The following is a 12,476-nucleotide window of genomic DNA, read 5'->3' on the forward strand; positions in this document are numbered from 1 at the left end:
AAAAAAAAAAAAAAAAAAAAAAAAAAAAGAAATTACACTGCTGAACGCCCATTGCTGTTGCTAATGAACTTCTGGATTTTTGTTAATCTGATAGGAAGAAATGGTATGACTTTAATTTTTATTTATCTTATTTCCAGTGAGGTAGAGTGTCTGTTCATATGTTTAAGGACTGTATATTTTTTGAATTGTTTATTCTTATATATTATCCACTTTTCTACTGTTTTTTTCCTTAATTATTTAGGAGTTTTGACAAATATATAGGATATAACTCCAACGCCTGAGTTTTTCCTCAATCATTTGTATTGGTTTTGCTTCGGTATTTTTCATCCTGAAAGTCTTGTTTTCATGGAACTGATCTCATTAAGGTTTTTTTCCCTCAGACTTGGCGCTGTGGTGGTCCCCGACGCGGTAGTACTCGGTGTGCTTATGTTTGTTGTGCATAGCTCTCTGGTGCATTTATCCTAGGGTTGGTTTGTTTATTTGTTTTGTCCTGAGGGTTGAACCCTGGGGATGTGGCTGAGTGCTACTCACTGAGCACTTCCTTCCTTTGTCCCAAAAACATGTTCCTGTCTCCTGCTGTGCTTTGCCGCTGGGCCCTGGAGTCACCCTCTCGAGGAGCCCTGGTTGATGGGCTGGAGGAGGTAGCTCCACAAGAGCAGGGCCTCGGTCCTGAGAACAGTGGCGTGGTGGCCTCACTGCTCGGCCCTTCTGGCAGACACAACTGGGAGAGTGTCCAGAGTTAGGTTAGAAGCTGCTGCTTGAACCCCTGAGTGCCCCCCGCAGGGCAGCCACCAGCACCCTCCCTGGAGCTGCTCAGTGAGGAAAGTAAAGGCCCCTCTCTCCCCAGGCATGTGCAACCCTCGGAACTACAGCGACACGCCACCCACCTCTAAGAGCACAGTGGAGGACCTGCACGAGCCCATCCCCTCGCTCTTCCGGGCCCTCACCGAGGGGGACACCCAGTTGAACTGGAACATCGTCTCCTTCCCTGTGGCGGAGGAGCTCTCGCACCACGAGAACCTTGTCTCCTTTCTAGAGACGGTGAATCAGCCACACCAGCAGAACGTGTCTGTTCCCAGCAACAACGTGCATGCGCCTTACTCCAGTGACAAAGGTAACTGCCCTTGGACTTCCTTCCACCCTCTGGTCTATCCCTGGTCCAGTGACACCTGCATTCAGGTTATCCTCTGGAGCACCCTGTGGTTTTGAGTCTGTGTGGGTGGTCCTGAGTAAATTCTAGACTCTAGTAACCCAGACAGAAGCCGTCCGCATGCTGCAGAGCTCCGCGTGGCAGGCAGTCACACTGGTATCCCTTTGCGTCACACCTCACCGAGCAGGGCATTGCTTGTCCCCGTGTCCCCAAAGCTGACGTTTCAGCTGTGGTAGTGTTGGCACCACAACTAGACCTCTCTGCCACAAGCAGTATTGTGGCACCTTGTCCCCTGGTCCACTCTGACCCAGCCAGCGGGCCCTCCTGGTCCCACGGGAGCAAGATGAGAACTCCCTGTGCCAACCCGAGGAGCACACTAAAGATGGGTGGGAGGGGCTTTAGGTTTTATCAAGCCCTGACGTGTTCTAGTTCCAGGCACCACATGGCTCTGCCACCGTGATGGAGCTGCTGTGTCCAGGACACAAGGGCATGACTTGGGTCCCCCCTCCCTGCGTGTCCTCCATCACAACCCTGACCTGTATAAAGTAGAAAGGACTTAGGACATGGATAGCAAAAGCAGAGTGGCTTTTGTTAGAGGATAGATTTCATCAAAATGTTAATTTTAATATTTCTTAAATATTTAATAAAGATTCTTATTTTCTCTTAGGTTAAAATACTTTATGCAACAAATTCTGAGTTTTGGAAAACATCAAGAATATGTGGAATATGATAATAAGACATTTTACTGCTATTTTTCCCACTATCAAAATGCGGATGATCAGAGCTATAAAATAGGAACGCAGAGATTTCACTCAGAGACTGCTCAGGTTCTGGGGACGGAGGGGAGCTAGTCCTGCAGTGTCCTTGGAGCTCCCTGGACGGTGTCCTTGGAGCTCCCGCCCCTGTGGCTGCATTCTGTCCTTAGTGTATAGGGCCGCCTTGGCTGCTCTGTCCTCAGGTCCTCTGATTACTCCGGGTCCCCAGTGGCCGTCCGCTGGAATGTTCGTGAGAGCTTACCGACCAGGGGAACTTAGTGGGACCAGTCACTGGAGGCCTGCGTGCCTGCACTGCCCTTCTGTGCTGTGCTGCCTCCCAGGCCCCCTCTCATGTCCTTGGCGGTGCCGTCCCGGCACAGCACACCCACCCCCTCTTGGCTGTCCTCTTGGCTGCCTGTGAGCTTCGCTTTTCACCCTTACACTAAAGACGTCCAGTTCCTCTGTGAAACCTCCCTCACTGCTCGAGCCCTGGCAAATTATCAGTTGTGTAAATGGCTCTGTAAAAATGGCCCAGCCTTAGATCATATGCTCTTCATCCTGGTGCCCGTTATCCACTGTGGATCTCCTGGGCCCTTTTCTCCCAGGTGAGGAGTTATATGGGCTTAATCACCAGGGAAACTTGAACCAGAGTCAGTGTCCTGTGGAGAGTCAGACGCCAGGCAGGATGCCGGCCTGCTGGCCACTCACCGTGTCTAAAGCACCTAAAGTGTTCTTTACTTACATCCTCAATATCATCTTAGAATAGAATAGTGGGGTTTTCAAACTTTTGACTGCAGAATTCTCTCTGTAGGAAATCTTATCAGAAGCGATGAACTTAAAAAGAGCTTTGGTGTGGTACTGAACACAGGACTTCATGCTTGCCAGACAAGCACTGTACCACTGAGCCAGATCCCAGCCCTCTTGCTTTTTTATTTTGAGATGGGGTCTTATAATTTGCCCCATCTAGCCTCAAACTTGTGATCCTCCTGCCTCAGCCTCCTGATACACTGGGATTACAGGCATGTACCACTGCATCTTGCAGCAAATAGTTTTTAAGCCTAGTAATGTAACTTCAGGTCAAAGTCTGAAGTGTGATGGGAGAGACTAAGGATGCCCTTTGCTTTCTGCATCTGTGGTGGAAGGATTCTCAGCATGATTGGCAAAGACCTTTTCTCCTGTACCTCATTTATGTCCTGTGCAGATCAGCAGTAAGGGAACAGAGACAATTAACTGTCAATTGTATTCAACTCCATAGAAAGCACTTCGTGTTTTAACACCCTCCAGCTCTGAAATCTTAATTCTGTTTTCCAGAGCACATGTGCACAGTGGTGTACTTTGACGACTGCATGTCCATACATCAGTGTAAGATATCCTGCGAGTCCATGGGCGCATCCAAATACCGCTGGTTCCACAATGCCTGCTGCGAGTGTATCGGCCCCGAGTGCATTGACTACGGCAGTAAGACTGTCAAATGTATGAACTGCATGTTCTAAAGAAGGAAGAGAAACAGGAACCCAAGCACTCGAATCACAAGAAAGGTGTGAGCATGACTCAGTGAGTCCACTGGTTGGATCAGAATGCCAGCAAGTTCCAAAAGTGCAAGGGCTGGGAAGGAGGTGCCATGTGAGGGTGCTGGGTGCCGGGGTGGGTTAGACACATGTGTACTACCACTCCCTCCTCTCCGCGCCCCTGGCCGCACACCTCTCCTTGTTATACATGCACAGCACTGGTGTAGGAGAAGCAGGTGCACAGGAAGCCTCAAAAGCCTTTGTGCCCAACATAAAGCCTGGTACCGCTCCCTTCTCGTGTTCCAAGCACTTTCCAGTGTTTGCAGAACCCACTCAAGTGAGTTAGGGCTCCCTCAGTGCCTGCGACTCCTGGGACCTATTTCCATAGCTGTGTGCCACTCTTCACTGTGCCTTATGTCTCTCTGCTTTATGAACAGAGGGGATGTTCAAAGACATCTCTGAAAACCATGAAAATCACCTTAGTAAGCGTCCGTATTGGTTCTAGAAAGCAGGTGCCCGCTACATTTTACATTTGAGAGCCCTGATGCGCTAGAAGCCCTGCCCCCCCAGGGACAATGCTCTAGGGCAGGTCTCTTGTCTGCCCACCCAGAGTGCTCAGCTGGGTGTCAGGGTGCATCGTGAGACTGCGTGGCGCACTCTGCCAGGGCAAGTAACTGGCGTCTTAGGTACCAGCGAGGAGCACTGGGCGCAGCAGGACTGCCGAGCCAACTCCACCTAGCCTGCAGAAAAGCATTCTGTCCTCTGGGCAGGTGGGTGGCTGGTAGCCAGGCCATGTGGAGGTGACAATTAGCCTCAGCCCTGTGGAGACAGAGCCGGTTCCCTAGCCCACACAGGATCAGAAGAGAATTCAAGATATGAACAGGGTGGGATGGAAGTGCTGGGAGGGCGCTGAGGACAGCCACACGAGGCCGTGCCCATGCGGATGGTTGTGTCTGGATCTCTTGTTCTTATTAAATAGGCATCAGATTGTGGGAGGTTGAAATTCTGAAATATTTTTAAAAATATCTGTTCAAGATTCTGTACACTCCAAATACACTGCAGGATTATTTAGTCAGCTTTTTATATAATGTCTCAATGGAGATAAGCTTAAATACTCTGTCCTTCATAGAATCCCAAACTTCAAGTATGAATCTAAAACATAAATATTTTTATTATACAAACTCTTGATTTTACAAACTTTCTAATTTCTCTAGTGAATATTTGAATTACAAGTAACTTTTTAGGAATACCTCTTTGTATGTCTTCATGTTTTAGTGTATGCCCATAGATAATGCTGTTGGGTAGTTTGTATTATTCGTTATCTGAACACTAGTTATGGGGTCATTTGTGACATTGTGATTACAATAAAGTTCACAGCTGGATCACATTTCTGCTCTGAGGTCACTAACGAAGGTCACAGGGACTTAGGTATTTTGGCCTCTTAGGAAGCTGAGCTTTATGGCTCTTAGGACATTGCGGGGAGAGCATGGGAGCCCCTGCTTCCCTGTGCCTGGAGGCTCCTGGCGCCCTTCCTTAACCCCTTCTCACCAGCACCTTCGAGGCCGAGGCCAGGGAAGGAGTCCGCTGCCTCATTTCAGCTTCACTGCTTTCCAGGTGGCTTTATGCCTACGAGTGGAGGGATGCTTCTGGATTGATTGGCAACACAGTTGATATTTTCTTAACAGTGACAAACATGTTGAAGTGCATTGATCACCATTTTTTAGCTTTCATTATGAAGTTGTAAAATGCTGTACTTTTTTCCACCTTTACGTTTCTCGGAACCCCGTTCTCACTGCAAGGGATCCCCAATGGAGTGGTCCATGTGCTCACCTGCTTCTCTCTCCTGGTTTGCCAAGGGATGGAGAAGACCTTAGGGTCCCACTTCCAGTTCTCTGGTGGCCCCTAGGTTCTGCATGTGAATGTTTTTCCAGAGTGAAAGCACAGTACTGGAGAGGCCAGCAGCCTCGCAAAACACAGGTCCTTTCTACCACGCAGAATGTTCACACCCATGCTGATGCTCAGAAGAAACTCTTTTTATTTTAATCAAAAATTGAGTGGTCACCTGTGTTATAGCCATATCTAAGCCGGGGGGCCCTGTGAGAGGTGTGCATCAGCCGCCTGTCCTGTGGAGGGGCATGTGCTAGCCAGCTTTGCCCTCCCTCCCGTGATGTTGTGACTATCGTGACTGAGTTCACAATGGTTGCCCCAAATCAGTTGACAGTTCAAATAAAATCTCATGTCTGTTCACAAGGCTGCTCTGAAAGGGAGGCCACCATGTAGCAGCATCAGAACACAAAACAGGTGTCAGGCAGCATCGAATGCAGGAGAGAAACTGAGAATTCGGTGGAGATCGAGGGAACTCAGCCATGTTTTCAAAGTTAGTTTTGAGAAAGCCACTTTGAAGGTTTCCAGGTCTATGCTGCACTCCTAAGAGTGGGTTTACTATGTTCTAGATGATCTACAACATGTAAAATAGGTATCTTTTCTTTGGTTGTCCCTATAAACAAAAAAGTATTTTAATAAAAACTTGAAATGAACGTGAGGCACGTTCTCTGTTAATTTCAGCCAAAAGAAGTCAGGCACTTCTGTCTGGTGAGGTTAACGTCTGAGGGTCAGTGAAGCATGTCCTCTTCCCTCTGGAGGGCTCTACAGAGCTGGCTGGGACCAGGGACCTTTGAAGTCGCTCTCTGCCTCTTCCTATGCTTCGTTCCTTCCTGGGGACCCTTAAGATAAGCACTTCACCATTCTCCGCGTCTGCAGGCCTCGTGATCCCATGATCGAGGTTACAGGCACAGAGGAGGATGACTGTCACTATGGCAGTCCCTACAGCAGCACTGCTGGTAGAGGGGAACCACAGCTGCACTGGGGTGACAAAACGAGCCACTTCACATTTCAGCCCAGCACAGAGGATGATGGAACCCAGGGCACTCAACCACTGAGACACAGCTCAGCCCTGTTTATTTTATTTTAAGATAAGTCTTGCTAAGTTGCTGAGGTTGACTTTGAACTTGGGATCCTCATGCCTCAGCCTCCTGAGTTGCTGATCTTATGGGCATGAGCCACTGAGCCCGGCAGTTTGTTGTTTTTTTAGATGGGGTCTTGCTATGTTGTCCAGTCTGTCCTCAAACTCCTGAGCTCAAGCCCCCCTCCCCCCTCAGCCCTGGGTATCGGGGATGGCGGTCCACACCACCACTCCTTTTATTTTAAAGTCAGGGTTTGACCCGTAAAGTTAGCAACAACCCCAAAGTTCAGATAGAAAAAAAAGATTCCTGTTTCTCCCAGCAGTGCTGGGAGTTCCCAGGAGCCTGTGCAACTCAGAGAGGACTGGAAAGCACGGTCCCACGGTCAGGGTAAAGAATTCTGCTGCTGACTCCAGGGAGCCACTGACAGACGCAGCCACTACCAAAGCATGGTAATTTGGTGAAGGTGCCATGTGCCCTCCCTCTGGCCGCGCCACACTGTGGCCATCATGATCTTTCCACCCGGCCATGTGCAGGTCATGACCGCCGCCACCCCAGCTCCCAGCAAGTTGCCAGGCCTTTGAGCTCCTCTGCCTCAGAGAGCTGGCGTTACCTGGCAGGGCGTCAGCAATGGCGGGCAGCCTGCCTTGTGTTGTCCAGAAGCCGGAAGATGTCGGGTCTCCATGCCAAGCCTCAGCATGCCCAAGGCCCCCAGCGATCTCTGCACTAAGCCAGAGCCTGGCACTGCCTGAGCTCACAGGGAGGCCATATCTGGGCTGGACCTGCCTCTTTCTGGAGGTTTCTACTTAGGAATACCAGCAGCAGCCCTGCCCTCATTGTCCAAGGCCCCTCAGACCTGGCGCCAGGACTCTGTGATCCCAAGATGGATGATAGAGGCTTTTTTCCTGGCTGGCACTGGAGCGGATAGGGCTCAGCATCAGATGTGTTTGATTTAAAGAAAACAATGAGTAGGACCTGCTGCTACCTGGGAATGGCATTTACATCCGAGCCTCCTGTCCCACACCCATCTCGCTCTGCTGGGCCAGCTTGTCCTGCAGATTGGGGCTCCTGTCCCAATTCCAGTCTCATCTCTTGCAACACCTGGCAGAGAGGCCTTCTCTGACCTCAGGGCTCCTCCCACCCGCTCCCACAACCCTGTCATCTTTCTTTGCAGGACGAAGCTCTGAGGTCTTGCTGCTCCTCATCCATCACCTATGCCCCTAGACTGTGGGGCAGAACATCTGTGATTGGCACTTGGATTGCCTGTGTCCCCAAAGCTGCTTGTGCTGGTAGCATGATCCCCATGTGGCCATGTTGAGGTGCCGCATGATGAAAGGCCTCAGCACAGGTAGAAGGAACACAAGGAAGACAACAGGAGCCTTCCACTTGCACATGATTTGAAACTCTCCGCACACTCTGGTCATAGGTGACACTATAAAATCAGTCATATCCTCGGGTCCATAAATAACCCATCTCCTGACCTGGCCTTAAGAAAAACAGATCTGAGAATGCTTTTGTTCAATGAGCAGATTGTTTTGTAATTGATATTTTGAGGATGCGCTGACTTTATCCCTGTCACATGCTGCAAGTTGGTGACACAAATGCAGTACTCCTTAAATTCCCAAGCAAAACAATAAAACCTGGGCATCTGGGACAGTAGTAGAGATATTTCACCAAAAGCAAAGAAGAAAAGAATCCCTATAGGCAATGACTCACACGCAAGCGGCCAGCGCACAGGAGGACTAGAAGTGCCCTGTGAGAGCGAGTGTGTCCTGCAGGTTTCACACGTACAAACGCCTTGTTCAGTGAAGCCACCGCATCCTCTCCAGCACCACACTGGGCCTGTCAAGAGTGTGCTCCATCTATGCCAGGCTCCGTGGCACACATCCTAGCAACTCTGGAGGCTGAGGCAGGAGGATAGCAAGTTTGAGGCCAGACTGTCTCAAAATAAAAAAGCTGGGGTGTGGCTGCAAGGTAGAGCACCTTGGGCTCAGTCCCCATTGCCACAAAAATAAGTACATAATGAATATCAGTCTGTGCCTTGCTTTGTCCATCCTTAAGTTTCTTTCTGCGATGTTGTCTAGGACCCACAGGGCCTGAGTCAAGGTGCACCTCCCTTTAGGCATCCTGGAGACCCTGTCCTAGGAGACACCCCAGTGGTGGATTAATAGGAAGCTCAGGCACTCCTGCTCTCTGGCTGGGTTAGTACTTTGAGAGCGGGTTGTTAGGCTGGACAGCCCGTGCCTCTGTCCTCTCTGCACACAGCCAGCTCCCCTTCTGTTTCTCCCTGTGTGGTGATGGGGCCCGGGTTCTGTCTCCAGGACACCACACCCTAAAGCTTGGACCCTCCAGCAACCAGAATCACAAGCCCACTAAATTCCTTCTCGAAATGCCCAGTCTCGGATGTTTAGTTACAGCAACCAGATGGACTAACGCAGGACCTGCCCCTTTTGCTACCCACCCTGAGCACACCCTGACACCCTCAGGGTCTCAACTGGAAGCACAAGCTCTCACGGATGGGCAGATGATGGCAGATCTTTTCACCCACTTAAAACAGTGGCTTCTTGTTGCCCTCAGAGAAATCCCAACACCCCCCTCTTCCCAGGCCTCTGAGCTCCCGTGGTCTGTGTTCTTCCCGTCCTGCAGGCCCACCTGAGGGCTCTGGCTGACCATCCAGCTGCACTCCTGCTGGGCTGCTGCGTCCTCAGCCTGGATGCCTCTCCCTCCACAGTGGACCCCACCTCACTGACCAGCTCACAGGGCTCAGCTCTCCGTGACCCGGGGCCCCTCAGCAGCATCATGACCACAGAAGTCCTGCCCAGGAGTAGCCAGCCTCTGTGGTCACGGCACCTCTGTCAGGTGCCCAGGTGCAACGCGCCTCCTTCAGGTGCTGCCCACACACCTCATGCTGTGGCCTGGGCACCTGCAGACTGCCGGCCCCTGGGGGCCTGGGGAGACCAAGGGGCTGCCTTAACCACTGGGCGAGACCGTGCAGTGGTTGCTGTGAAGGTACTTGGCATCCTTGAAGGCCATTTTTGTTTGCAGAAAAGACTATCAAACACATATTTGTTTAAAATAATAATGTTCCGTTTTTTTTTTTAATTTACAAAGTCATAAACCTAGTTCTTGCACAGTTTTTAAGAACAGTTTGCAAAATATCATTTCTATCTAGCAGCCTGGCAATCTGACAACGTTAAGTGTCTGACAGTCACTTTCACAGGCCCTCGTTCGGCGCTGGCTGTGTTCTCAAGCAGCTGACAAGCTCACGGTAGAGGGGGATCTGTTGGAAGCCCTGGGACTTGGGAAGACCAAGTCCAGTGCAGGTGAAGTTGACTCTGACTCCGTTTCTCAGCTCGGTTTAAACTGGAGTCACGAGTCTGCACTCCTACAAGCCAAATCCTCCGCAGCATTCATATATGCCAATTGGTTTTTGTTCCTGTTGTTGTTTGTTAGTTTTGATGCTGGAGGCTGAACCCAGGGTTGCTTCTACCACTGAGCTGCACCCACAGTCCTTTCATTTTATTTGGAGACAGGGCCTCACTAAGTTGGCCTTAAACTTGTGATCCTCCTGCCTCAGCCTGAGTCCTGGGTACAGGAGTGTGCCACTGCATCTGCATACAGAGCCTTTTTAAAGGACTCCATTCACAACTGGAGTTGTGGCAGATGACTTTGCCTTGCTGGCGGCCACACTTGAGAAGTGGCGGATGTACAAGGGATCTGCTGCAGCATTGTTCACCACAACTAGGGGCCAGATGCCCAGCTGGGAGCCAGTCAGACCTGGGGCGTTCTTCTACAGGGCACACACAGCTCCTGCATCATGGATTTTGCATCTGAGGATTCAACCAACTGCAAATCAAAATATTTTTTAGGTGCTGGGGCTGTGGCTCAGTGGTAGCATACTTGCCTGGCATGTGTGAAGCATTGGGTTCGCTTCTCAGCACTATATATAAATAAATAAAGGTCTATCAACAACTAAAACAAATTTAAAAATAAAATATTTTAAAAATTGCATCATACTGTACTGAATATTGTGAAGACTTTCTTTTTGTCATTATTCCCTAAACAATATAGTATAATGACTATTTATATGCCATTTACACTGTCTTAGAGGTGTGAGTAATCTAGAGATGATTGGAGCTACATGGGAGAACATGTGCAGGTTATATGCGCTCCTTTTTCTACCCCATTTCCTTCCAGGGCTTGAGCATCCTGGCATTTGATACCTGAAGGAGGTCCTGGAACAAATTCCCTGCAGATACCAAGGGACAATTGTACTATGGATTGTTATGGATAATCTCTAAAATATATCAACAGGAAAGATCAAGGTGCAGATGTGTAATAGCCTACAATCTCTTGTAAAAACAGATTTATGAGCCAGGTGTGGTGGCATAGGCCTGTAATCCCAGCGGCTCCGAAGGCTGAGGCAGGAGGATCACAAGTGCTGAGCCAGCCTCAGCAAAAGCGAGGCACTAAGCAACTCAGTGAGACCCTGTCTCTAAATAAAATGCAAAAAAGGGCTGGGGATGTGGCTCAGTGGTTGAGTGCCCCTGAGTTCAGTACCAAAAACCAAAAACTAAACAACAACAAAACAGATTTATGTACATATTTGCTTGTTTTTCAAATGACGTATCTGGGAAGATTCACGAGAAAATGAAAAACTGCCTACCTCAAGGCAGGGAAAGAGAGAGGCCGAGGGGCAGAATCAGGAAGAGGATGTCCTACTATAGAGCCACGAGAACGTACTACAGCGGAGTGCTAATCGGAGCCAATGGAAACACCAGCCGAAATTCCAAAACCACAGTTTTTTAAGACTCAGAAGAACAATCTTTAAGAAGAATATATTTTAATTCAACTTGAAACCACTACCCTAGAGCTTGCACCTGTTGCCCCATGGGAGGCTGCTGCCCTTCACAGCTCTGCTCCCATGAGCTGGCCTCCATTACACTGATGACTTGGAATGGCCTTGCCGCCGCATTGCATAAGGAGCTCTGTGCGTTGGGCTGGGCCCAGAGCTCCCAGGAAGGGGAGGGGAGCCCTGGAGTATGCTCAGGTGATGGTGTTATGCTGTGGATGTGAGGTGTCGCCCGAAAGCTCACGCTTGAGACAGGGCAAGGAGGTTCAGAGGAGAACTGACTGGGTTGGAGAGTCTTAACCAGTGAATCATCCCTGATGGGATGAAGTGAAATGGTGGGGTGTGGTGGAGGAGGTGGGGATGGGGCATGGCTTCGGGGCATATGTTCTGTATCTGGAGTGGAGACTTTCTGCTTCCTGATCACCACGTGAGCTGCTTCGCCCCGCCTACACTCTTCCCCATGGCAGAGCTGGCCGTGAATGCACGGAGGCCTCTGAAACCCCGAGCCCTCATAGAAACCTTTCCTTCTCTGCACTTGTGCTGGCCGTGTCATTTCGTCATAGCAGTGAGAAAGCCGACTAAACCATAAGGTAACTGTTAGAGCCAACCTAGTCGATGAGAGTGATCACGACTCTCCTTCATGAGTTGTTTGGAATGGACTTTCCAGATTTCTGCCCAGGGCCTTTTCTCAGAGCACATCCTGAGCACAAGCTCCACTGGCCCGAGCACAGCCTACCTGGTGACTCCTGGCCAGAGGCCAGGTCTGTTCACACCCCAAGACTCTAGAAATGATCAGATCTCTTGAAAGGACACATTCTCCTAGTTACCAGGGATCACGAATGACATGCAGGAGTCCAGGTGTTCAGCAACTCTGAAGATAAACCCAGGCAGCAGAGCTGAAGCCTTCCTGCTGCCTGGGAGTCACTAAACCAGGCCTCCCTGACACGGCCTCTGACACCAGGCCTTTCTCAAAGACTCTCCTGCTCCTGTCCTTCAATATTTTTTTATTTTAATTTAATTTAATTTTATTTTTTGGTACTAGGAACTAAACCCAGGAGGGCTTAACCACTGAGTCACATCCCCAGCCCTTTTTATTTTTTATTTTGAGACAGTGTCTCCTTAAGTTGCTTAGTGGCTCACTAAGATGCTTAGGGGCTCGCTAAGTTGCTGAGGCTGGACTTGAACTTGTGATCCTCCTGCCTCAGCCTCCCAGGCCTCTGGGATTACAGGCATGCGCCACTGCACTCTGTC

General features: G+C 49.8%; 1 protein-coding gene across 1 annotated transcript in view; it reads left to right on the top strand.

The window, feature by feature from the left end:
- Twsg1 (twisted gastrulation BMP signaling modulator 1) overlaps nt 1–5,950 on the top strand; it is a 29,568-nt gene extending 23,618 nt beyond the window's left edge. The window contains exons 3-4 of the mRNA XM_015506041.2: nt 848–1,114; nt 3,217–5,950. Of these exons, the coding sequence (XP_015361527.1) occupies nt 848–1,114; nt 3,217–3,398 (449 nt within the window). The 3' untranslated portion in view covers nt 3,399–5,950. The remainder of the gene's footprint in view (nt 1–847; nt 1,115–3,216) is intronic.
- Nucleotides 5,951–12,476: the final 6,526 nt, after the last annotated feature.

This window comes from Marmota marmota, unplaced genomic scaffold (genome assembly GCF_001458135.2).
Source record: "Marmota marmota marmota unplaced genomic scaffold, marMar, whole genome shotgun sequence".
NCBI classification, from domain to species: Eukaryota; Metazoa; Chordata; class Mammalia; order Rodentia; family Sciuridae; genus Marmota; species Marmota marmota.